Genomic DNA, 23,912 nt, shown 5'->3' with positions numbered 1-23,912 from the left:
GTGTTTGTGAATCTGGATTGATGTAAACACATACTTCACATGTTTCAACTCATTTTACAGTTCATACCCAGTGACTTCTCCTAACTCCAGGAGTGGTGACAGACCAGACAAGACCCTAACATTTCAATCATTAAGGTATTTCCACAGAATTTTTTTTTGGAAAGAAAGTGACAGTTTGTCCAAAGAGTAGAGAAACTGATGTACTTGAATCAGATGATATAAATTTCTGAAAATAACTGAGAAGTTTTTATGCATGATTAGGAAACATGGTAGAAGCATGAAGGAAGTTTTGTTCTTTCACCAACGAGTACCGAGAAATGTGTTAACAAGTTTTCCTCACTTCTGGACCTCATTCGTCCTTTGTGAATAGCTTTATTCAAACTTAGGGCTATGGCAATTGATAAATATATGCTGGATTCCAAATAAATGCAGAATTCTACGTTGGCTTGAAAAGAATTAACTGTGAAAGAAACGTCTTAACTATCCGAGTGAGACAAGTAGATGGGATCTGGACAACTTCCACATCTCACGACCAGATGGTCAGTGTTAAAATTCTTTTTTCACAATAATTTTTTTTAAACCACCGTTTTTATATAGCGTTAAATAAAGAGCACTTTGAAGTAGCTGAGATCTATCATGGCTGCTTTGGGGCATCCAATTAAAAATAATTTGCAAAACGGACAACAAAGGGGGGTGTCCGCTGGTAGGTATACGAGCTCCTCATACCTGCAGGTATAGCGTTCCTTTCCCTTCCGCAGCAGGTTCTCTGGCAGGGTGTTGGGAGGAGCCCGGAAGCTGAACATAGAGGGCACTGACTGCAGGAGCTCGCTGGCCTCTGGTTTCAGGCCGCTGAAGCTTTCTAGTTTTTCCGCCATGTTCTCGATAGCCGACATCTGAAAGGAACAAACGCGGGACCACGAAAGGTTTGAGATCTTTGCTTTGGCAACGATCTCTCACTAACCGAGAACATAATCCACGGGAAGACTCCAAATCGTCTACGTGCAACAGATTCTGAGAGAGACTGTGGGGTTTCCTTGCTAAACAACCGGACAATTGATGGATTTGAAAAACTAAGCTAGGTGCACTTCTTCCACTGGGACCCGGTTAGGCCACATCCTAGTCATGTGACTTGAGTAGTAGAATACCCCACAGAGATAAGAAAATCAAACAAGACTTTATGTAGTTGACAACACTATGCTATTAATGAGAAACTGAAAGTTTTAGGGGACCATGCTAACCCAGTACGCGGAAGTACTAAGAATACAAGAGCCAGGCTATCCCATGAGAAGAATCGACAGCAAGAAAGGACATGAAGTCTTCAAAGGGAACAGTTCCAGCAAAATGTATGTCATCCAGAAGGAAAAGTTCAATGTGTAAAAATTATATTTCCTGATGCTACGTTAAATTAGTATCTGGACAATCCAAACTTTTAAGGGGGATCATATCATATACAAGGAATTTTGATATAATGATCGTTTGTTCTGAACAGATCGAGTTTAAGTAAGTTTATGGTGTAGTCAGATAATTTCATACGGAATAGATATTATCGTATAAAAGGGCGGTTCCCAATCAGGTACACACGCTCTTGCCAGACTCTAACAAATGCATGTAGCTCGCTTATCCTCCTCCCACGGACGTGTTTGAAGGACTCGTGTTTCAAGGACAGTATTTTCTGTTCATCTTAGTTTGGTTTTTATTGTCTGTGATCACACGGATTCTCCTTTGACCTGCGACTTTCCTCAAATGTTGTTCCCTCAGTGCATATATTTTATTTGGGAACGATGAATTACAGAATTCTGTACAGACACAGCTAACATTCAGGCCACCTTGCTAAATTAATTTGTTTCTTGGAGTACTGAATTACCAGTGAAATACCAACTAAAAGTACTTCACACACACTCTGCACGTCTCAAAGAGCTTTGGGGGTAGACACAAGGATCTAGGTAGCAAATGCAGATCCAAGCACCTGGCCAATGAGAAGCATACGTCTCCTTCGCTAGGCCAATGAGAAGCATACGTCTCCTTCGCTAGGCCAATGAGAAGCATACGTCTCCTTCCCCAATGAGAAGCATACGTCTCCTTCCCTAATGAGCCATCAAGACAGAGAGAGAGAGGCACTTCACAAGATCGAGGTTAAAAGAAGATCTAACATGTCTAGCTCAAAAGGAGAAGTAAAAAGGTGTGAATTTTCCCAGAGGGACAGCTAGACAGAATACCACAAATTTCACAACCTAAAGCCAAAATCTCACAAAGGGTACGCTGTATGTTTACTTCTTCAAATGACAATTCATGTTCTAGTTAGCTCTCTGTCTTTCTTCTTTATCCTGGAACCTGCCCTCTCATTTCATGCCTGAACTCCTAATGCTAACTACAGACTGCAACGTACTGGGTACCACTGCCAATTTGCAAGTGTCTTTCATCAAACACAGCACATAAAAAAAAAATCTCAGAGGAAAGTCAAGATACATTTACTTGCCAGACGACAAATGTGAACGCATTGGGAGGCAGTGAGGGCTCTAAGCTCAAGGGTTTGATTCATAATCACTCAGCAGCTAAAACATTCTCCACAGATGCAAGTGGACAGCACATTTGTCACTGTGAGGGATTTTGACACATACTGATCACAGGGCAAAGATATGGAATGATGACGCCGGTCAGAGAACTTGGCAGAGAGTCTGGCCCTGCCGAACACAGACGTTCCCCGCTTCCAGCCAGTGTTAACACGTTCAGTTTATTTATTAAAAATCAATTCACAAATAGTTTATGATTCTATTTTGTTTGCATTTATTCCTCCTAATTGTTCCTTGCAGAAAATCATTTTGATAATCTAGCGACCACGAAATAAATTATCTGAATGAAAAAATAACGTCTGACAAGCAGTAAGAAGCAAGAGAAGGGTCGCAGTGTTCTCACGCATTCAGAGGACAGAGCAGTACGTGCATGGGTGGTGGCTATAAACATTTTTTTTTCCGGGGCTGGGGACCGAACCCAGGACCTTGCGCTTCCTAGGTAAGCGCTCTACCACTGAGCCAAATCCCCAACCCCAACATTTTATTTATGTACATTCAACATTTGGGTCAAGTTTTGTAACCAAGAAATTTTAAATAATTTGAATGTCCGTCTTGCGCACGCTCGGGCTGCGGCAGCAATGCATCTCGTGGAAACACTTTTCCTCTTTTATGGGAAGCAGGCTGCTCAGGACTGTTATTATCCTCAGCTTTCATCTCTAGCACATAGAAACTCCAAGTCCTTTGAGTTATTCGAGAGCAATTGGCTGTTGAGAACTGTGTCTGGCTTTAGGAGCTGCTAATAGCTAGGTCCTACTGAAGAAAGATCAGTGTGCTTACGTCACCTCCAACAGGTCCAGTGTGGGAAAAGCATCAAGAAATGAGAACATACATTACAGACTCAACAGCCACAGGATGACATCCTCAGAGACGGTAGGAAAAAGAATAGACCTTAGCCAATTATTTCTCTTAAAAGCCACATCCGGCTTTGACTTCTGGGGTCAGATGAAAAGGGGATAAGATTGGGATGGAGAAGAGAAAAGCACACTATGGAAGCTGAGCAAAGGATAGCTATAAGCATTAAACACACATAGAAACACATGCACGTACACACACACACACACACTCACACACACACATATACACATGCCACACATATGCCCACACAGACGCATGCACTATATATATACATATATATACATATATATACATGTATACATAAGCACACACTCTCACACACACACACACATACACTCACACACACTCACACTCACACTCACACACACACACACATATACACATGCCACACATATGCCCACACAGACGCATGCACTATATATATATACATATATATACATGTATATACATATATATATACATGTATACATAAGCACACACTCTCACACACACACACACATATACACATGCCACACATATGCCCACACAGACGCATGCACTATATATATACATATATATATACATATATATACATGTATACATAAGCACACACTCTCACACAAACAGACCTATACAAAGTCACACAGACACATTCATGCATGTACCCACATGCACATGTACACATACACACAAAGAAAGAGAGAGAGAGAGAGAGAGAAAGAGAGAGAGAGAGAGAGAGGTACACACTGCTCAGTTAGCTAGACACCAAACCCTCATTCCACCCTTCCTTTCCTCTTCATGAGATTCGCTCTGGCATCGCCTGCTCTCATTTGAAGTGAGTAAGTGGCCTTGTTCAAACAGATAAGAGCAATTTAGACACCATGCAGTTGGTGTTTGGTCAAATCTAGCAATTCTGTGACCAACGATGATCCAACCCATACCTTATTGGGTTATTTAATATATGAGTCCGGAAGCGTCAGCTTTTTCCTTCTATCTGGTCTGGCCTGTGATGTTCCTCCAGAAGAAACATATCTATCTTATATAGAAATAGTACATTTTATATTGATTTTAAAGTCTGATTTTTTTCGGGGGGGGTGTCAAGATAAGGTTTGGCTGTGTAACTATGGCTGTTTTGGAACTTGTTCTGCAGGCCAGGTTGGCCTTGAACTCATAGAACTCCGCCTGCCTCTGCCTCTCTAGCGCTGGTATTAAAGGCATAAGCCACCACAGCCTGGTGGCTTGATATTTTTAAAAGTCGAGATAAAATGAGATTAATGTAGTAGAATATGACTAGATGCAGTTTCTATTATTTAATTAGGAAAAATCCAATAAAAAGAAAACTGTAATACAATGAATAAAAATTCAGGGAAACTAAAGGAAAGAAAAACTCACTGTATGTTTTAGTAGTATATCGTCATATGACCCATTAATACCTTCAACTAATCTAAGATCAGCAAATGAGAGATTTTTTTCCAATGGAATGGTAATTTTATTTGCATATATATAATAGTCGTTGATAGTATCTACAGCCAGATGTCTGGAGAAGGAAGTTATTTCTCTTCCAGTCCCCAAGAGGCTATTAACTTTATACTGACGCAAACTATTTAGACACAATTCCCAAGCTCCAACACCAAACTCATCTATGCCCCTAGTCAGAGTTAAATAAGTTTTTTTTAAAAAAATCCTCCAATGTGGATGCAAGTACTTAGCTTAATATTTATTATCTGAGTGACGATAACTGAAGTCCTGGAAAGTTTCTCATCAAAACTATTAAAGTGATGATAACCTGATTGTGGGAAATAATATATCTGTCCAAGCACACAATGAATTATATGAACTAATGATTCCCAATTAGATTACATATGACTTTGTCATAAAATAACTAGCTATTCATAAATAGCAGGATGGGAAAGTTTGTGGAGTCAGTTGATTTCTATATTTGTTTACTTGATAATCTTGAGAAACCTCAAAACCATGGTCATTTGAGGGAGAAGTAAATACTCGTATTTTATGTTTATCTCACTGGTGAATCAAGTTCAACAGTCATGATGGCAAAATCACTGACAGTTGATTTGCCATAGGGAATTATAGGCCTGCGTCTTCCATATTTATCGCGAGTATCCACTTTATAACACAAGTGTAAAGCCCAGCCTTGAAAACTGACTCAGTGGAACGGAGTCTTTCCAGACATTATGGTGGTAACGCAGAGAGGAAGCCCAGCTGCTCAGTGGCTTGACCAGTGTCTGCAATGACAAACTCAGCATCCTGAGCTTCAAGCAGGCAACAAGTGGAGAGACTATTCTGAGGAGAGCCCTACTGCTGTGCAACTTAGCACAACTAAAGAAGTGGCTTGCACGCTTTCTCAATGGTGCCCCAACCCTCTCTCATGCTCTCCCCTCACTGCTAGTATTTTTAGGCTTTATAAGTGCATGAGGTTAATCCTTAGATGTCCAAAAATGGTGAATTCGCAGTTTGTCACATCTTACACAACAGAGAAAATGGAGAAACTCCTGCTAAAGAATAGTTAACCTTAGATCAAAGAAATAAATAGGTGCCAACTTATTCTACCTAGATGGGAAACTGTACGACTCTAGGATACCCAGACTACCCTGAAATTGTCTGTATCCCTATGAAGCAGGTCATTTTGAGTGACGATGTAAACACATAAACACTTTAAGGAAAATTGGAAATGCATGTTTCCCATCCACCAAGTTCTATTTCAGAGTGAAATATAAAATAAAGGTTCTCCCTTCCATGTTCAACTTTCTGTATAAAAGAAATAAGCCTGCTCCTTGCTTCACAAACTGAAACCAGATTTACTTATACATCGAGGCGAAAATTTACAGAAATGAGACCTAGTTCTGAAAAGTTCATTCGGTACTTAGGTAGAAAAGTTTAGTTTTATATCTGTCTCCAAACAGCAGGAAAATTTCTGCCTCAGGATAAAGGAACTGGAGCCACATGGCCAGCTTGTGTTTCTACACAAGTTCCGGTTTTACACTGCTGGAGGCTTTGTCAAAAATGTCTGTAATATGTTGTCCCCAAACGATAACGGTTTCGACTTAATTATTCTTTTCAAAACTCCCCATATGGAGTCCATAGAAGGACATATATATTAAAATATAATCATGAGGAATGAGTGTGATTTAACAAATAAAGTCGTCACATACGTCATTTTCAGTTCATTAAACGCCCCACTCTACTGAGAATATTCTGCTGTTGGATGAGCAGGGAAATTGTGTGCTTCACCCCTAGTGTGTCATGGACAGCTCTAGATTTGTGTCTGCCCAGCATTCAGAATAACCACTATTCTCTTTAATACTACATTACTTTAGTCAAAAATGTAAGGAACTTACCCATGTTCTCTGGTCAGGTAGTGGGAACTGGTAGCAAAATTGAAACAGAAAAAAAAAAATTACTTCTGTGTTGGATCTTTACTGAAATCTCTCCTCTGAGAAATGAGCATTTATTCTAATCTGATAATTTTTACTTATCATGTAACTCTATCCTGAGTAAAAGTTCTAGAAATGAAAATTAAATCTATGTATTGCACTGTTGCGTTTCCTCTACTTCCTAAAGTTAATCATTGAACCAAGCCTGGTTAGCAACCAGAATGGCCATCACTCTAAGAAAGCTACCTATTCTGTGCTACAGAATCTGTCATCAGGCAAAGAATTCTTCCCTTTTTGCTCTTCACTGCAAAACTACGGTCCCAACCTTCCCAGATTCTGTTTCCATTTCATTTAAGGTAATTTCTTGTCATAATCCAGACTTTGTATCTCTATCCTGTCAATAAGGAAAATACGGCATTTACTAAAATGGGAATAATTAGATAATAAAAAAATAATTTTTTTGTTGACATTGTTGTTTGGAATCCCATGCTTGGTAGTAAGGGACTTCGGTTATTGGTCCTCAGAATACAAGAATATGGAGGAAGGAATAAAAAAGGTTCTAGTTATTTGTGACAATTATGGTCACAATCTTCAGGGAACGCCTCCATGGCTGAGATGATTTTCCAAAGTTTATCACCTTGAAAATATCAGTTAGAAGAAACATTCCATATTTCCATGAGTTTGGTGACAACTAAGAGATGTGCCAATGCCAATAGGAAAGCAAAATAGAATATGAAAGGCAAAGGACGTGTGTGCGTCCCCCAGCAGTGTGTAAGTGACAACCTGGAATGTGTTATTTGATCCTCAGTTCCTCAAAATGTAGTAGAGGCATGGGCAGGCAATGTTAGCAAGTGAATAAAAAGGGACAGTTTAGGCAAAAGGTCTCTGATATAGATGGGAAAACATCAGATCTATAAAAATCACGTGTGACAATAACCAAGTACAGTTATCAAAAGTGCAAGAAAATCAAACCATGGATCATAGCCACTTTGATGAGGTTATAATCATCAAGGGTTTTTACTTCACTCCCAATGATCTGTGACATGAATGGAAGATACCCTGACCAGGAACTAGAGAGGTAGATAGTCTGTGGTATCTCTCAGCAACACACTCTCTCTACCCTGTCTATTCGTGGCCATGCTTTCTTTTTCAAAATTAGAATTCATTCTAAAGAACCATGGATAACCTTCAACTGTATATCTAGGGAAAGCATCGCTCATTACTCCTATAGTCAACTAACTTCTTTATCTGATGAAGAGAAGCAAAAGCTGGAGTCTTCCAATGGCCTCATAGCACAAATTGCTTCTTCAAGTACTGAGTGGGGAAACTTAGACTCTAAGGACTTAGCTCTTAATTTGGGCATATGTGAGCATAGATGTTCTAAGTATGTTGACATGATTTAAAACATTGTAATGCTATAAGCAGGAAAATAGGCTAACAGTCTTATAGTAAAATTCAATAAATACGTATTGACTTATTCTCTTATTATTGTCTAAAGACTGAGTTGTGTGGAGGGATTGTGTTTAAAATAATATAAAACTTGGCTTCTCTTTGACATTAGCCAAACTTGGTGTATGTCTTCACAGTTCTCTAAAGCAACTGAGAAAATGTGCCAATAGAAATCTAATCTTAGAATGTGATATTGTCTTTGTTGTGTGATAGCCTGCAAAACAGACAGTGAATGTCAGCAACTCCCAAATATGTTTCAATGAATTTTAAAAGGGAAGAGCTGTTAAATGGTCTTACCCAAGCATTCATTTAGCTGTTAAATCATGGAAAGCCCTGATAGCAGGGGCTAGCCTTTCTGTGTTGACTTACAACAACTACACAGTAAGGCCATGCCAAGGGCACAATAACAACCTCTCAACAGCCCCAGGCACATGGCGACACCATGGCTCGGGAAGTAGAAGAGGACATGAGAGGCTTACAACAGTGACTTTATCCTAACCTTGGGAGACCTGTGCATCCATTTCTAAGGATCTCCATTAGGTCCTTTCAGAGACCAGGCACAGTGTCAGATACACCCTCTGGGTAAACCTGGCCATTTACAGTTACCCTATAAACCCATGTGTTCTCCTATTAAACCTAAAGAACTAAACAATCTTCCTCAAAACCAAAGCACTTTTGCTAATTATAAATACTAAAAACACTTTGGGCCACAGTCACTCCTAATCCCAAACCCTTGGTTTTATTAGTTAAGGTTAGTGTAGAATTGAAAGAATACAAAACGAAGACAAACGCAAAAACAAAACACTGGGGCATGAGCAAAGTTTTCTGAAAGAACAGACCTCTCCAAAGACAGTAAACCTGAAGATAGAGCTGAGCTTCTCCTGTGTGTATCCCAGGAATTCACCTAAGTATCACTCATTAAAACTGCAAGAACAGCACTTTAAACAGTGTTCCTCTGTAGTCTGGAAATAGCCTGTGAATTAGGCACCCTGAATATCTACATCCTTTCTTCCTGTGGTAGTCCCTGTGGTAGTCCCCACTGCCCATCACATATGATATTGGCATCATACAGAGACTGAATCCAGAATGGCAGGAATCCACTCTGATTTGTAGGACCTGGGACACACTAAGTACTGCAAATTAATTTTTGTTGTCATTCCTGGGGCCTAACAACAGCACGTAGCAACAGGCAGTCTACACACCAAAATGTGACACTGAGTGGGAAGGAAATACACTCCTGCTGTGTTATCATGGCATGCCTAAGAGGGTCTGCAAGAGGGGCCATCACTGTGCTGGGAGCAATGGACACAGACCTTATCTGTTGTATTTGTTGTTACCTTTGAGAATATTAAAAATATAGCACATCCTTTAATATTATCTTATTAAATATACATAAATTTCACATTTATAACAGTCCTGTAGACATGTAATTATTGGTAAATGAGCTTAATTTTATTAAGTGACACAATTACCAAGACTAGCCATTGTTTTTTAGAGGCCATGGGCACCTTGAAATCAACACATTCAGAAAGATTGCATAGATAAGAAAACTAGTAGCCAGATAGAAGGATCTGCTCAAAGACTCTGAACTCTAGTCCTGTTTCCTTCATTCTATCATGCCCTAGAGCACTCAGCCTTTTACTTTAATTTAGCAATTTTGCTTCATTGCTAGACTTTTTGCATAATAAAAAATAGGCCAGCAATCTGATCACTATCATTAAATGTATATAATAATATAAACTCACATGTGCTTTTGCTTGTAATTAGAAAAGAAAATATCAAGAGAGTTGTATTTTCCACGCAATGTCTGAAACCTAGGGCATTTTGTATTCAAGTTGATTAGGCTGTGAACCCTTACAAGTGTTATTAGGCCAGTATAAATATCAAATATTTACTGATAAACACTCACTGCTTCAGCACGTGGCTCTTTCTGTGGAGAGGTTATGTAAACAGTATCAGTCTTTAAACTTCCTATATAAAATACATGGTGGAATGTTTCTGGAACTTTTGATACCTAAGCATATATTTTTTCGATTAAGATTAGAGTGAGAATTTTGAAAGAAAAATAAGTTTTTATATATAACTAACACAGATGTTTGGATTTCTGCTCTCCCAGGCTTGTTTCAGTATTAGGGAAGACAATTGAAAAGCTAAGAGCACGAGAGAAAGGTAAGATTCCTATCCCAAGACAAATTAATGCATTTGCTACATAAATGGAAGAGATTTTTCACTAGTGTACTTAAAGGACTATCATTTATGGCTTGGCTATGCTACAATAGAACAAATTTATGTACTAAATTGTCAGGTACTTTCTTAAAATCTTCAGTGTCTTTAAAGATGAGGGCTTGCATCATTTAAACACAAATTACAACAAAATGAAATGTGAGCTTAAAAAAGCAGACTCCAGACATTGTCTTTTCTTTCAATATGACACTCTAGCTGTGGATTAATATGTAAACCAGTCTTCAAAAAAGAAAATTAAATGGGTGGCGACCCAGAGATGAAGCACACTGTTCAGTGTGCCCCCTTTGCAAAGAGAAACTGTATGTCCTTTGATAAATGGGCCTGGATCCATTCAGTAAATAGCTCTGTGTATTGTGGTGAATTCTTGTGCAATTACAGACCTTTGCTGGAATGCCCAGTGGTGTCTAGATAAATTCCTTCACCCTCTATGGTAACAACTTGTCAGGTAGACTCATTTCCTGTTTTTATCTAAGCACTGAAAGGACAGGAGTGACCTTCATGAGGTTGGGACGAGTTGCTATGATCCATATCTTTGCATCAGGAAACTTTAAACACAAAAGACAACTTCAATATTTATTTCCTTAGCTGAGTCTGATTTGCTCCCACATGCACTTTAGCTCAATGATTACTTAAGGCACATAATAACTTAACACCCAAGCTATGTTATTTTTGCACATCTACCCATGACTTTTTCTTTTAAAAAGCTAGGGTTTTAGTCCTGTTAGAATTTCCTGTGTTCTTCTATGGTAGCGTCACAGGAAATCCTAGTGTTCTTAAAAGTCTCTTTCAATCCATTGCACCTGCTTTTCAGGATCAACAAGTTAGTTTACAAGCTCCAAATCGCAAATCCAAAATACTTACTTGTGGGTGAAACAAGAATCCTGGAGAAGGTCTCAAGTATTTTTCTTTCAAAGCTTCAAGCGGATCAGTGAGCTTTCTTTTCTCTACTCTGCAAGGTTAAAATCAGATTTCAGAGAGTCAGTCTTGTATCTTAATCACAGAACAGTCGGTATCATCCAACTGGGCCAGTCAATGGAAGTTTTCTTTGGGACACACTTACAGGAAGGCCTCTTCTGGGAAAGGATACATTGGGCACTTCTATGTCCTCAAAGGGAGAGAGTCCACCTCACAATGGAAAAATCCCACTCAATGACAAGGGTGGAAAAGGAATTGGTAATCTGCAGTCACTGAGTTAACTCTAGGACTCTCCTGATGGAGCAAAGACATTAGATGAGTTGGAAATGGTTGGTGAAAACAAAGATGCCTTGATTTAATTCGTTTTCTAACAAAAACCAAATGCTCCTAAATACCCACTCTAGTTATCATGAATCTGCCTACTGGGAACTCCCATGTTAGCTTGGCACTGTCGCAGATATTCAAGCTGGGCTAAAGTATATACATTTATATGCAATATATGTGTGAGATAGATATATAAATATTCAAATAGTCTCTATCTCTCTTTCAAGGGAAGGCGGGAAGTAAGTTTGGAAAAGAAGGATAAACTATAAATATGGTTTGCACCCTACCCACAGTTAGGCATCTAGAGAAGTGAAGTAAGACAGACTCATTTTTACCAGCCATGGGCAATTACCTTCTAAGAAAATTTAGGTAAGAACACATATAAACTATGATTGAAAGCCAGACTTAGGGAATACTTTGGAAATGAAAAAAAGGGTTAGGAGCTAAAGGTCACTTTGGCTGCCTGGGGAGTTTGAGGCCTGTGTCAAGAACAAATTTTACAAATGCCATTGAAACCTAGTAGCCATGCATTCATGAAATTTTTTTCACACTGTATTTTGCACGTATTATTTTGCTTACCGCAGTGGGCAATAAGAGGCCCACTTCATGAAGGAAATTTTGGAGGCCACAAGGCTAAGCTGCACCTAGGCTCTCTAAGGCTAGCTTGAGAGTTTTTCATGAGACTTTGCCTCTCATAAAATGGAAGGTCTAGAGCCTTAAACCTCTAGTCAGCAGACATGGGCTGAAGAAGGTCAGAGGTGATGATGAAGACATATGTTTTGGTGTTGAAACATAAAATTAGTATCACAAGGACATTTTGGATTGTCTTCTTTTTCCCCAGATATGGCCTTGTTACCTAGTCTTAGGCTAGCCTCAAACTTGTGATGTTCCTGCCTCAGCCTCCCGAATGTGAGGATTACAGGCCTGTGTTACCATGTCCTTTGTACTGGGTTCTTCTGTTTCCCTTGTTGACATGGGGATGGCCTTTTGCATACTAGCAAACTTTAGAAGCGGACACTGACAAGGACTTTCAGCTCTATGACTGACTAAACTAGAGGCTATCCATCAGCGTTACTGAATGAAAGAGCAGCACCAAATCTCTAACTAGGCACACTATGAAAATGATCCTATCCTAAATAGGTTCAGTTAAAAAGTCTACATGTTCCACAACATTTTGAGACTATTCAGAATTTGAATTAGAAAGCAAATTGAAAAGTCCTATAATCTGTAAAAGGCATAATAAATATGAGAGTTAAAGAAAATTAAAATTAAAAAACCAAATAGTAAAAACTATTTTGGTGGTGATTGTTACAGTATAGTATATAAAACACATTCTACGAAACATATATGATTTACCTGTAGAATGCTTACACATACTAAAGGAAACTAGATAATGGTGTGATTCGATAGACTTATTTTGAGCAATTTACTCATTCGAAATAGAATGCCATTTTGTGATTAATATTTCACGTACTTGGAGTTCTAAGAGATTCCCTTAGAGAATGCATATAGTATTTATACCAACACATGCCAGTGGGTTAACAAAGAGAAGACTGGCTGTTCTAGGTCTGTGTCGTTCTAAATAAGTAACCCATTTTCATGCTCACGAATATCTGTGCTAATCCTTCAGGGGCCTCATTCTTAGGCCATTTGACAACTTGCTTTCAAGACGACTTTCTCATATTTTCCACTCCCCGACAAAGTTTAAAAACAAGTGTATTGTTGAAATAGTAATAATAAAAAAAAATTATCTTGTGGGCCTATTCCAAAACCTCAACTCTAGAAACATCCAAAAATAAGTCCAAACTCAATCTGTCAATTTCTAAACTTAAAATATTTCATGGGATTAAACCTCATCCACTGTTCAACAACAACAACAACAGCAACAACAACAACAACAACAACAACAACAACAGGTGATTTGGGAGGTGATAGGGCATCTGGGATGACATAGCATACAACCCGTGTTTCATATATCCGTCTCGCCTCGTCCACTGTCTCTTCCCACCGCCCTTACCTATAAATGGGATCCATGAAGAAGGGAGTGGGTCTGGCATGCTGCAAGGAGCCATCTGAAGATGGCCTTGTTTCCATGTTGCTTCCTTTCTTTTCCCCAAACACATGGTTTTTTCGAGGCTCAGTCAACTTTGTCCCACTGGCTCTACTCCTACTGCCCATACTTAGATCCAGGGGCTGGTCTTGGCTTGTGGCGGGTGTTGCTGGAAGCTTTGAGGAGCCTGAAGTCAAGGGCTTCTCGTCCTTTCTCTTAGTGGTGAGGTCAAAAGGGGACTCAGAGCTTCCCTTCTGCAGTTTCTTTACTTCACTTGGTGATTGGGGCTCCATTTTCAAAGGTAACGACCTCAAGTCTCTATCAGGAAATGGGTACATTGATTGAGAGAATGCTGGAAAAAACGGGAGGGGAAACATGGAAGGGTAAGGTAACGCTCCGACTTTTTTGTCTTGCAGCCCCACCAGTCCTGTGGAACCAAAGTATTTTTCAGCAATAGACGCAATAGCCTTTATAGAATCATTCACAGCTCCTGACACCGCGGTCTGCTCCTCTACAGATGCTGAGAAAACGGAATGATTGCTGTATTCTTTCTTATTATTTATTGAAGCCAGATTCTGCAGAGGGCTTACTTTGTCTTTGAACATTTTACCATTTTCTTTACATTTCTCTTTATCACTTTCAAGGTCACTTTCCAGATCAGAGCCCGAGGTTGTTTCCAGATCACTGCCACTTGGCGTACTGACATCATCAAGGTCACTACTCTCTGACTGGTCACTGATTTTCTCAAGGGGCCTCTCTTCAGAGGACCTCTCGGGCAGCAGTTCCACTGGCTTATTGTCCCCTACAGGTGGGTGTTTAGATAGTGCCTTCAAAATATCCTGGGTGGCTGGCAGTATCTGAGGATGTGTCAAGAGGGGACTTTGACATTTGTTTGACTGTTCGGTACTTGATAGTCCTTTAACAGGAGAGCTAGCGGGTATCAAAGGAGGCCTGTGGTACAAGCCCGAAGGAAACAGACCAGGAAAGCTCAAGGAAAATCCCGGAGCTGTTGGAAAGGTAAGACCAGCAGGATGCCTATTGGTGCCAAAATAGTCAACCAGGCCCGGGTTGGCGTGGCCCATATTAACCATGGACGTTTTATCCATAGCTGGGGTTCCAGGAAGTGAAATGCCTTGGCCAAAAAATCCACCTGCCGCAAAATGGTTCTTGCCCTCACAAAACCTCCTGTGTTTATTTAAGGAAGACGTAGTGCTGAACATTTGTCCACAGTCTTTGCACTTGATTTGGGTTCTGCAATCAGCATGCATGCGCTTATGACGACAAAGGTTTGAAAACTGAGTATAGGATTTATGGCAGACCTCACCTGTGTGCAAACAACAAAAAAGAGTCTCAGGCTTTATGACAATTGCTTCTGGATTCAGCAAGCATCACAAGTGGTTTTACCCAGAATAGTTTCCATTAGGAAGCCAGGAAGAGAAGTTGGGAGTCAGCGATCTCGCGGTTCAGAACACAGAAAACACCATTTTCCTGGATTCCAAAGCAAGGCATCCAACCTGACAAACGTCTGTGAAGCAGCACAAATACTTCACACAGAGGATGTAAATATCTTCCCACCTCCCACCCCGCTGCCCAGTACTTTTTCATAATATTTGTGTGTTTAAATATTTACGGAAAAGTCACAGTCCAGAATGCCTTGCTTCTCCCACCTGATTCCTAACGCTAGACAGAGTCTGGAAAATTAAAGATATGTTGAGCACAAACACTTCAGAGCATTTAAAACATTCTGCACTGGGTGCACCAAGACAGGGTAAACAGGCTCCCCCGAGTCTGCGATCTTCCCCTTTATCCCCTCTCCCCGTGGGGAAGGGCCGGAGCCGTTCTCCCATTTCACCGGTATTATATCATGCACTCTCATCGTTCACACATCAAAGCCAAACAACAATGCGCATTGTGTATTGGGAGACCCTTTTAACAATCATTTTCATGATTTGAGAAAGACTGACATAATTTACAATGGCTCTATTTTAAGCCCGCGGAGGAAGCTAAATTGAATGTGGCCCATCCTGCATTGCTGGTTCCCATGAACTATGAGCACGTCCTCTGACTTCCTCTCACACCAATGGCTATGGTAACCTTCCTGCAGACGAAACCCCCATCCTTGGGAAACATGCTCACTTCTTGCTGTATCTTCCTCAGTTATCTCGGGGCTTGACTTCTGTGTGTGTCAGCCGAGTATGGGAAGCAGAGGAGAGGGCTGGGACAACTCTGATCCAAAAGGGTCAGGCAGCCAGTGTGGTCCTGTGCTATCCCTTTAACTAAGAATTTTGTCAATAAAGGAGCACACCCCCTTCTCACAGATGTGCCAAGATTTCTAAGTATATTTTAAGGCCAAACTTTGCAACCCTCACCCTTTCAAGTAAGACTTTACTCAATTTGAGTCTTACAGGATTATAAGATCAAATTGCTAGGCATCATTTAAAAAAAGAAAAAAAAACTTTTCTGTGGATGAATTACTTTATGTGTGAGCTTACGTTAATGCTTCTGTGCATGTTTTATACGTGTGGAAATACGATATCTTTTTGCTGGTAATTGTTGAAACAAATTGATTTCAAGAAAATAAACATAAAATTTGACAGTTACTGCTTTTCCAGTGATCGCTGACTGTAGGTGCAGAACGCTTGAGTCAAAAACTTACAATGAAAACATCTCTTTAGACAATTCATGAAAAGAGGATTTTATAGAAGTTAGTCAAGCAAAACTCACCGGAAATTTGTCCTCCCCCCTCCACAAACAGGAAGTGCTAAGCAATTGCTTTTTTTTTTTCGGCTGATAAAGACTGGACAGTATTTCTGCACATCAGTGTGCCTGTGAATATGAACAAAATCTTTGCCACACTTCAGGGACTGTCATGAGGATTTTAGTAAGAAGAGAGGGTGGGTTTTTTGTTTGTTTGTTTTGTTTTGTTTTGTTTTTTTAAGATTTCTACCAGAGTACATTCTTCAGTCTATTCTGACAGCATTTAAACAAGCTCTATCTATACATGTTCTATTTATATTACTTGATACTCTAAATAAAATCACCGTGGAGGTAGATAGCAGATTTCCACATGACTATAGTATATTGATTCATTTCTGGGCAATTCTAAGAACTATCAAGTCATTTATTATGAGACCTATAAAAGGGCACTCTTCTTAGAAGTATCTATCCTTTGGGACTAAGTACTATGAGAAAATGCCTTAATGGGTGGTTAACCAAGTGCAAATGCAGGAGTTGCAATGTTTTGGAAATAAACTGTTACTGTTGCCTCTTCTTTCACGTAGCAGGATGGCTTTACAAAAATCCACAGCGTCTATGTCGGAATAACAGATGATGTTCTTGACTTGTCTGGTTGCACCTTTTGTTACAGGGCAAGTAGAGTCTGTTCCTGGTCTCAAAAACGTTGAATCTGTGATGTTTCCTTGGTCAGGAGCTTAGTTTACCACCCTGGAAGGCTTGATCTAAGGCATCAATAACTGGGCTCCAGGTCAATGGTTCAATTGACGTTGAAGTCTATACCCCAGTGTAATTTTTCTCAGTAACAAGGAATTAGCCTGAAGTTAACAATGCATCTTTCTCCCTCGTAAACAAGTTAAGAAGTATTTTGAATATTTTCTGTCTATTAGAGCATGTGGTTTCTATTTCAGAAGGCTGGAGATTGCTGTAAAGGCGATGAGTAATTACCTTAGCGCTAGAGACCTTGTGTTCACTGTAATAAGAGACAGTTGTCATAAACACACCAGCAGGGGCAAATCATGGTGTGTGGCCTTTGAAAGAGAAGCAGATAGCAGCCATAGGTGAACCTCCCCCCTTTCGGGCTCATGGCAACTCCTATCCTTAAACCCCTTTGTTCTGAAATTGCACGGCTATTACTTGTAATTGCACCACGGTTCACTGTCAGATTTCATATTTGAAGAAAGTCATCTGTTATTTAAATTTACCAATAATTGCCGAGAAGGCATTCAAGCCAAATAATGAAGGACACTCTGAGATGTGAGTGGGACTGTTTCCTTTAACAGGATTCCTGGGTCAAATGTGCAGACGCAAGAGCCAGGGAATAGAACCTGTGCTTTCTTGTATGAAATGGATGATCAGTTTCCTGGGACCTATTCTGCTCTTCTCCTCAACGCATAAATCTTGCCTGGTGGGCCTGAAGTAAACTAATACAGAAAGCCTAGAGCACTTCTGAACAGGTTTGCAAGGAAAGGTGCCCTAGAGTCATGGATGCTCACTTTCTCTTTTCTCTTTTTCGTTCCTTTTCTCCTTTTCTTCCTTAAGACAAAAAAAAATCTAAAACTCCTATTGTATACTTAATTTCCCATGCTTTCTACAGTTTCCCCTGGGAGATCAGGGCACCCTTTGTTTATCTGCTGGTCGTCTTCACTCCACCCAGGGAACAGACATCTAAGCCAAGCAGACTCTCTTGTACCCTGGAGAAGGAAAGACAAGTACTTCTGGCTCTTGGAAGCACAAAAGAAGGCTGTGTCAAGGCAAAGAACAGTCTAGTTAGTCTCTGGCAGCTCCATATTGGCATGGAAACTTCGATAGCTTGCCAACAGGTCCTGTAGTAATATGGTACCTCAGATACCTACTGCAAATCATTGGTGCTTGTCCAAATAAATAAACAAACAAACAAACAGGGCGGGGGGGGGTGCTGGTTTTCATGGAGTTCCCAAAGCAGAAACTCAGAGGTGTTGCCGGGTGCCGGTAATGAGTCAAAGAATCCCACCCATATCTGGATCCAAAATCAGTTTAGAATTTGGTAGCATAGCTCACTTTGTCCCTGTGTTTACACAGCCACACAGCTCCAGAACAAAGGCCTCCAGAGCTGCTGCCTAGATGAAGTAAGAACAAATGGTTTAGCTTCTGTATTACTGCAGCACAACCCAGAAACAGACCCGCACTGGTGAACAGAAGACCGTGAGCTGAGCTCTCCTTGCCTTGAAGTGTGTTATTAAAGCGCTGGGTCCAGGAGTGTGCCAAGTAGGTGGACAAAGGGGATGATGTCCCCTGAAAGCATGTCCCTGAAAGCATGGAGCTTGTAAATCTGTTGGAGTGCAGTGGGGTGGGAGAGGGAGCCTGTCCCGCATCAAAGGGAAAATACTTTGCTCTTTTGAATGGCTCGAACTACAGATCTGCATTGTAAACAGCAGACAGCAAAGGAGGAAAGAACCTCTTGTCCCTTCCACACATACACACACACACACACACACACACACACACACACACACACTGCAACCCCTCCAGAACACCAGCATTTTACCCTCTCAGTCATACACTCCAATCTACATACAGCAACATAAACTTTCTTGCCAGGTGGAGCTCTCCCAGCTCCTAGTGACCCAGAACAGGTTTGTAACCACGTCATCTTGCTTACTGATATCTGCATTTTGGCTGTTTTACAGAGCCATGAACCTTTATAGTGTGAGACAAATCTGGTTGTCTTCATTAAATCCTATGACCTAGGATTAGTTAACATTATTAAACAACTCTATTCTTTACCTGATACTGATTTTACCTAAAAGAAAACACCCCAAGGATTATACACAAAATGCCCCGGATCTGCTTATAAAATATTTTCTTATAACATTAAATCGCTCTTCTATTTTTGGTCCATAACAAAGCTAGGAGACCAACTCCTCCCACCAGCAATGGCCTCGTGTGGCCATGCTGTTGAGCAGAGAGCATTCTGAAGGACAGACAGATTCAGGAAGACAGCTGGGGTGTTTTAAAACTTACAGATAAAGGGCTTCACACTGCTGTGGATGTGCTTGTGTTGTTTGAGGCCTGACGAAGTGGCAAATGTTTTACCACACTCCGGGCAAGCATGAGCCCGGGCACCAACATGCTGAGATCGAATGTGTCGCTGAAGGTTGCTAGGGTCCGTGAAAACCTGCTAGGAAATGAGTACTGATTAATCCAGAAACTTCACTCACAGATACAAGAAAGAAGACCAGTGATGGCCCGAGGAGGAATTTTCTCTGTCTTGCCTTTTTTTAGTTTTTATCAAAGACTACATGAAAGCTGTATTTCTAAAGTGCAAGAAACTCCTTCAAGGGAGAGACCAGAAATGATTCATTTTTCTGCATTCATCCTGGGGTAGCCATTAGCATTTGTTATTAGGCTACATAAGGAATGGCACTTTGGGGCCATAGTCAAGGCCTTTGCAGAAACTAGGGCCAAAGACTAAATTCAGTCCTCGCTATCATTAAAAGTGCCCTTTAAAATAAAGGCACCTTGCACACAGGATCTGGGCACCTTGCACACAGGATCTGGGCACCTTGCACACAGGATCTGGGCACCTTGCACACAGGATCTGGGCACCTTGCACACAGGATCTGGGCACCTTGCACACAGGATCTGGGCACCTTGCACACAGGATCTGGGCACCTTGCACACAGGATCTGGGCACCTTGCACACAGGATCTGGGCACCTTGCACACAGGATCTGGAAGGTTTTGATGGAAGCATCCCAAGTCACTTTAAATAATGTCCTCCAGAGGTTAAACTCAGTGTTTCCAGCAACCTGGGGCTTTTCCTACAAGCATTTCGCTAAATAAAAATAGGAGAGACCCAGTAACATATCCAGGAATGATCCTTCAAGACTCCATCAATGTTCCTACTGCCATAAGAAAAGCTGTGGAAATAGAAAGCAACCATTCCCAGACTTCTCTGTGATTATTGTGAGAAGGAGGGGGAAGGAAGAGAGAGAGAGAGAGAGAGAGAGAGAGAGAGAGAGAGAGAGAGAGAGGAACAAAAGAAAGAAAGAAAACAAAAACAAAATAAAACCATGCAAGTTGTGAGTTAGCTTTGCTGCAGCCCACTCTGTGGCCCAAAAGGAGAGCCTGACATTTCATCCCAGCGTTGTGCAGCACTGGCCACAGAGACAAATGCCCTGTGCTGCTCAGTGTGTACCAAGTTATGATTTACAAGAAGGATTAGGTGGAAAAATCTGAAAAGTTGGAGGCTCCCATTCTTCGTGAATAAGCCTTCAGAAGCTTTATGTAACTTTCCTCACAAATTACTATTAAAAGAAGTTAAGTCGCATGTTGGATACAATTTTCATTCCCCACAAGGTTATATAAAACAACCCCACACTTGTAAGTCAGCAGAGGAACTGGGATTTTACCAAGGATGTCTGACACCTAGTTCTGTAACTCACCATTAAGCCTCACTTCCTCCCTTCCAGAAATAAAAGAATACTCACTAAGTGTTCCTATGCCCTGTGCTAATGCCTTCCAGCATGGGACACTCGGCCTCCTTCTCTGAGGGTATTTATAGTTCTCGCTTTCAAGGCTTGTCTCAGAGTGCAGCAAGTGGAGGATTAAGAGAGAAGGATAGAGAGAGGCCAGTAGCCTACAAATTCACTGTACCTTGGCACAGTTTTCACACTCATAGTGCTTTCCACTGTCATGTGACATCTGGTGGCGAATTAAATTGGACTTCCAGTTAAATGCCTTGGGGCACTGATCACACTTGTATTCCCTCTCCTCAGTGTGTGACAACATGTGCTTCTCCAAGCTGTTAAGAGAACAATTGATTTAATAAGGCAGGGTGACAAGAAATATGATCATAAACAGAATCCCATTTTATTACTAATCCAACAGACAAGGAAAGAGTCGAAAGAGAAAGAAGCTGAAGTGGGAAGGAAGAAAGAGAAGAAATGGTCTTTGGTGGATAGAAGTACATGTTTCCTAGACTATGTCCCACCATTACAGAGATATAGCCCTGCTTCGAATAAATCTGACACAGCAATCAGGGATTGTCTAGTAGTTTGGAATTATGAGAGCGAGAGTTATCTATTAAGATGTGTGGTAAAGTCTTAATATCGACATTGATCGCTGTTATTTACTTTGTTCAAATATAAAACATGTTAATAAAATGCTTGAGGACAAAAGGTAGACATTCTCTCTACTATATGTAGACTCTACATTGGAAGTATTTGTATTTCTAATCCTAGGGGAAAGAGAAGTAACACTATGGCCCTGGGTCAATGTGTGGATAGATATGTGGGGATTCACATGTACAGAGGACAGATGCTGACAATGACCACTGCAATAGTGGTAACGATGAAGAAGATGAGTAGAATATAAATGATAGATAGATAGATAGATAGATAGATAGATAGATAGATAGATAGATAGGCAGGCAGGCAGGCATATAATAAATGAAGGATGGATAGATAAGAGAGAGAAGGATGCTAGATGGATGAATAAACAGACAAGAAGGGGTGATAAATGGAGGTTACATACATACGTACATACATACATAGAAAGACAGTTATGATAGAGGATGGATGGATAGATAGATAGACAGACAGATAGATGGAGGATGGATAGATATGACAGATATATCAATAGATAGAGGATAGATAACTCATGAACTATAAAGAATAGCATACACAATTTAAAGTGATATAGCACTAAAACTCCTAATGGGAGAAAAACATGATTAGAACATCCTCATAAGATAGTTTATCTCTGTTTTAAGTTTTAGAAAGGTTTTTTTCTTTTTTTTTTTCTTTTTTTGAGACTTTGGCTTTCTTCTCTATGTTGGTACATGAATCTGCATTAGTATAATGGAAAGAGCACACAGACAATGATCTGTCACTGCAGTTGAAAGCCACCTGCAGCAATTTCGTTCACTGGCCGCCACGTTGTCCTTGGCACACTGGTACACTGGGCTCACCTACTGTAGCCAGAGCCCCTGAGAGCCTTTGCGCATTTCCAATCTGATAAAGCACACAGGCTAGGTTCTGAACATTTTGTTATGGCAGAGAGCAAGAAAAGGGCAGATGATCTCAGAAGAAATTAGGATGCCAATTTGAAAGGAGCTCACTGTACAAAGGTTGTTCACGCTAAGCACCAATAACAGTGACAATATTCTTTAACATGAAGACTATTTTAAAAATGCACAAACAGAACCTCTTATAGGATGTTTATTGTGGAACCGGAACTTAAGGGGAAAATGCACAAACACGCCATGCTTTCCCTGTGATGTAAATTCTATTTTTAGGGAGACAAAACAGACAATAAGGAATAGTGTTTTTTTTCTAGATAAAATTAATTCATCCTTATAACAAATGCTGAAAGGATGAGGAAACAAGAATTCTCCATATGCCCTGTATGAATTAATGAATTTGGGCAATGAATTGCCTTCTTCCTGATATAAATAAGTGATAATATCCATTTTGTTAAACCACTGAATCTAAAGCCCAGTTAAGGCTTAAAATGCAACAATGCCTTTGTGGAGAAAAGAAGGACAGAAGAAAGGCGTTAGACACCACCAAGGACATATAAACGACAACATTTGAAAGGGAAAAAAGTACTGAGAGTAATGGCTGGAGAGATAAAGAGCCAGAGAGTAAGAATCTGACAAGAGGAGCACTCAGTAGATTAAAGTAGACATAACTCTGACAATCAATTGTCGTACATGGACCTCCTGTTTATAACACTCCTAAAAGCCCTAACTATTAGCATTTAAACTCTGACCCGGTAATGCCAGTCTTGTTATTTTTAAAGGGCTCTACTGAAACAAATTAAGAGTCTTTATTTTCTACAGACACACCTAGACTTAGATAGATAGCACAAATTAAAAAACAAGCAAACTCCCCACAAAATAATGTTCAGCATTTGTTTCAAATACTCCAAAATAGAGAGAACTAAGACAACACTGGCCCTCTGTGGTAACTGAGGGTGCTGAGCACAGGGGTGTTTTTAAATCCACCTTTCTCTCTGATTTGTGCCGACTTGAAGCATTCCACAATTAAAAGCTACTAAAACTGCCAAGTGTGCGTGTTCAATTCTCTGTCTCCTTTTTCTGTGAGATCAATACTCTGTGTTTGAGTATCAATGACCAGCACTAAGGAAACACTCCTCAGCATGGAATTGGTAAGTGAGTAAACATTGCTCTCATATCTTGGTAAGTTAAAAATACCTTTGCCACACTTATTTTCTCCATCACTTCCTTCCCAGTCCTATTGACATCTGAACTTATTTTGGGGACCCCATGAGTCAATCCAGTCGCCAATGCCAACAGAACACGGGAGGGTGGAGTTAAAAGGAAGACCTAGTCTTTATCTATAATATGTAACTCTCTGTTGGTTAATGTGGCCCATATCTATACAGCCACCAAAAC

At 40.3% G+C, this 23,912-nt stretch overlaps 1 protein-coding gene across 50 annotated transcripts in view; it reads right to left on the bottom strand.

Moving 5' to 3' along the window:
* Mecom (MDS1 and EVI1 complex locus) overlaps positions 1–23,912 on the bottom strand; it is a 555,388-nt gene that overhangs the window by 14,730 nt on the left and 516,746 nt on the right. For 8 of the 50 annotated variants that reach the window (XM_087618838.1, XM_087618853.1, XM_087618896.1 and 5 more), the window contains 6 exons: positions 21,149–21,296; positions 19,515–19,671; positions 13,746–14,130; positions 11,351–11,438; positions 6,761–6,787; positions 727–893 (listed from right to left, as the gene is read on the bottom strand). In XM_087618838.1, the coding sequence (XP_087474964.1) occupies positions 727–893; positions 6,761–6,787; positions 11,351–11,438; positions 13,746–14,130; positions 19,515–19,671; positions 21,149–21,296 (972 nt within the window). 50 annotated transcript variants of the gene reach the window in all.

This window comes from Rattus norvegicus, chromosome 2 (assembly GCF_021556685.1).
Source record: "Rattus norvegicus strain SHRSP/BbbUtx chromosome 2, alternate assembly SHRSP_T2T, whole genome shotgun sequence".
Lineage (NCBI taxonomy): Eukaryota > Metazoa > Chordata > Mammalia > Rodentia > Muridae > Rattus > Rattus norvegicus.
The sequence above is the reverse complement of the archived record's forward strand: the minus strand, read 5'-3'. Positions and strand labels throughout refer to the sequence as shown.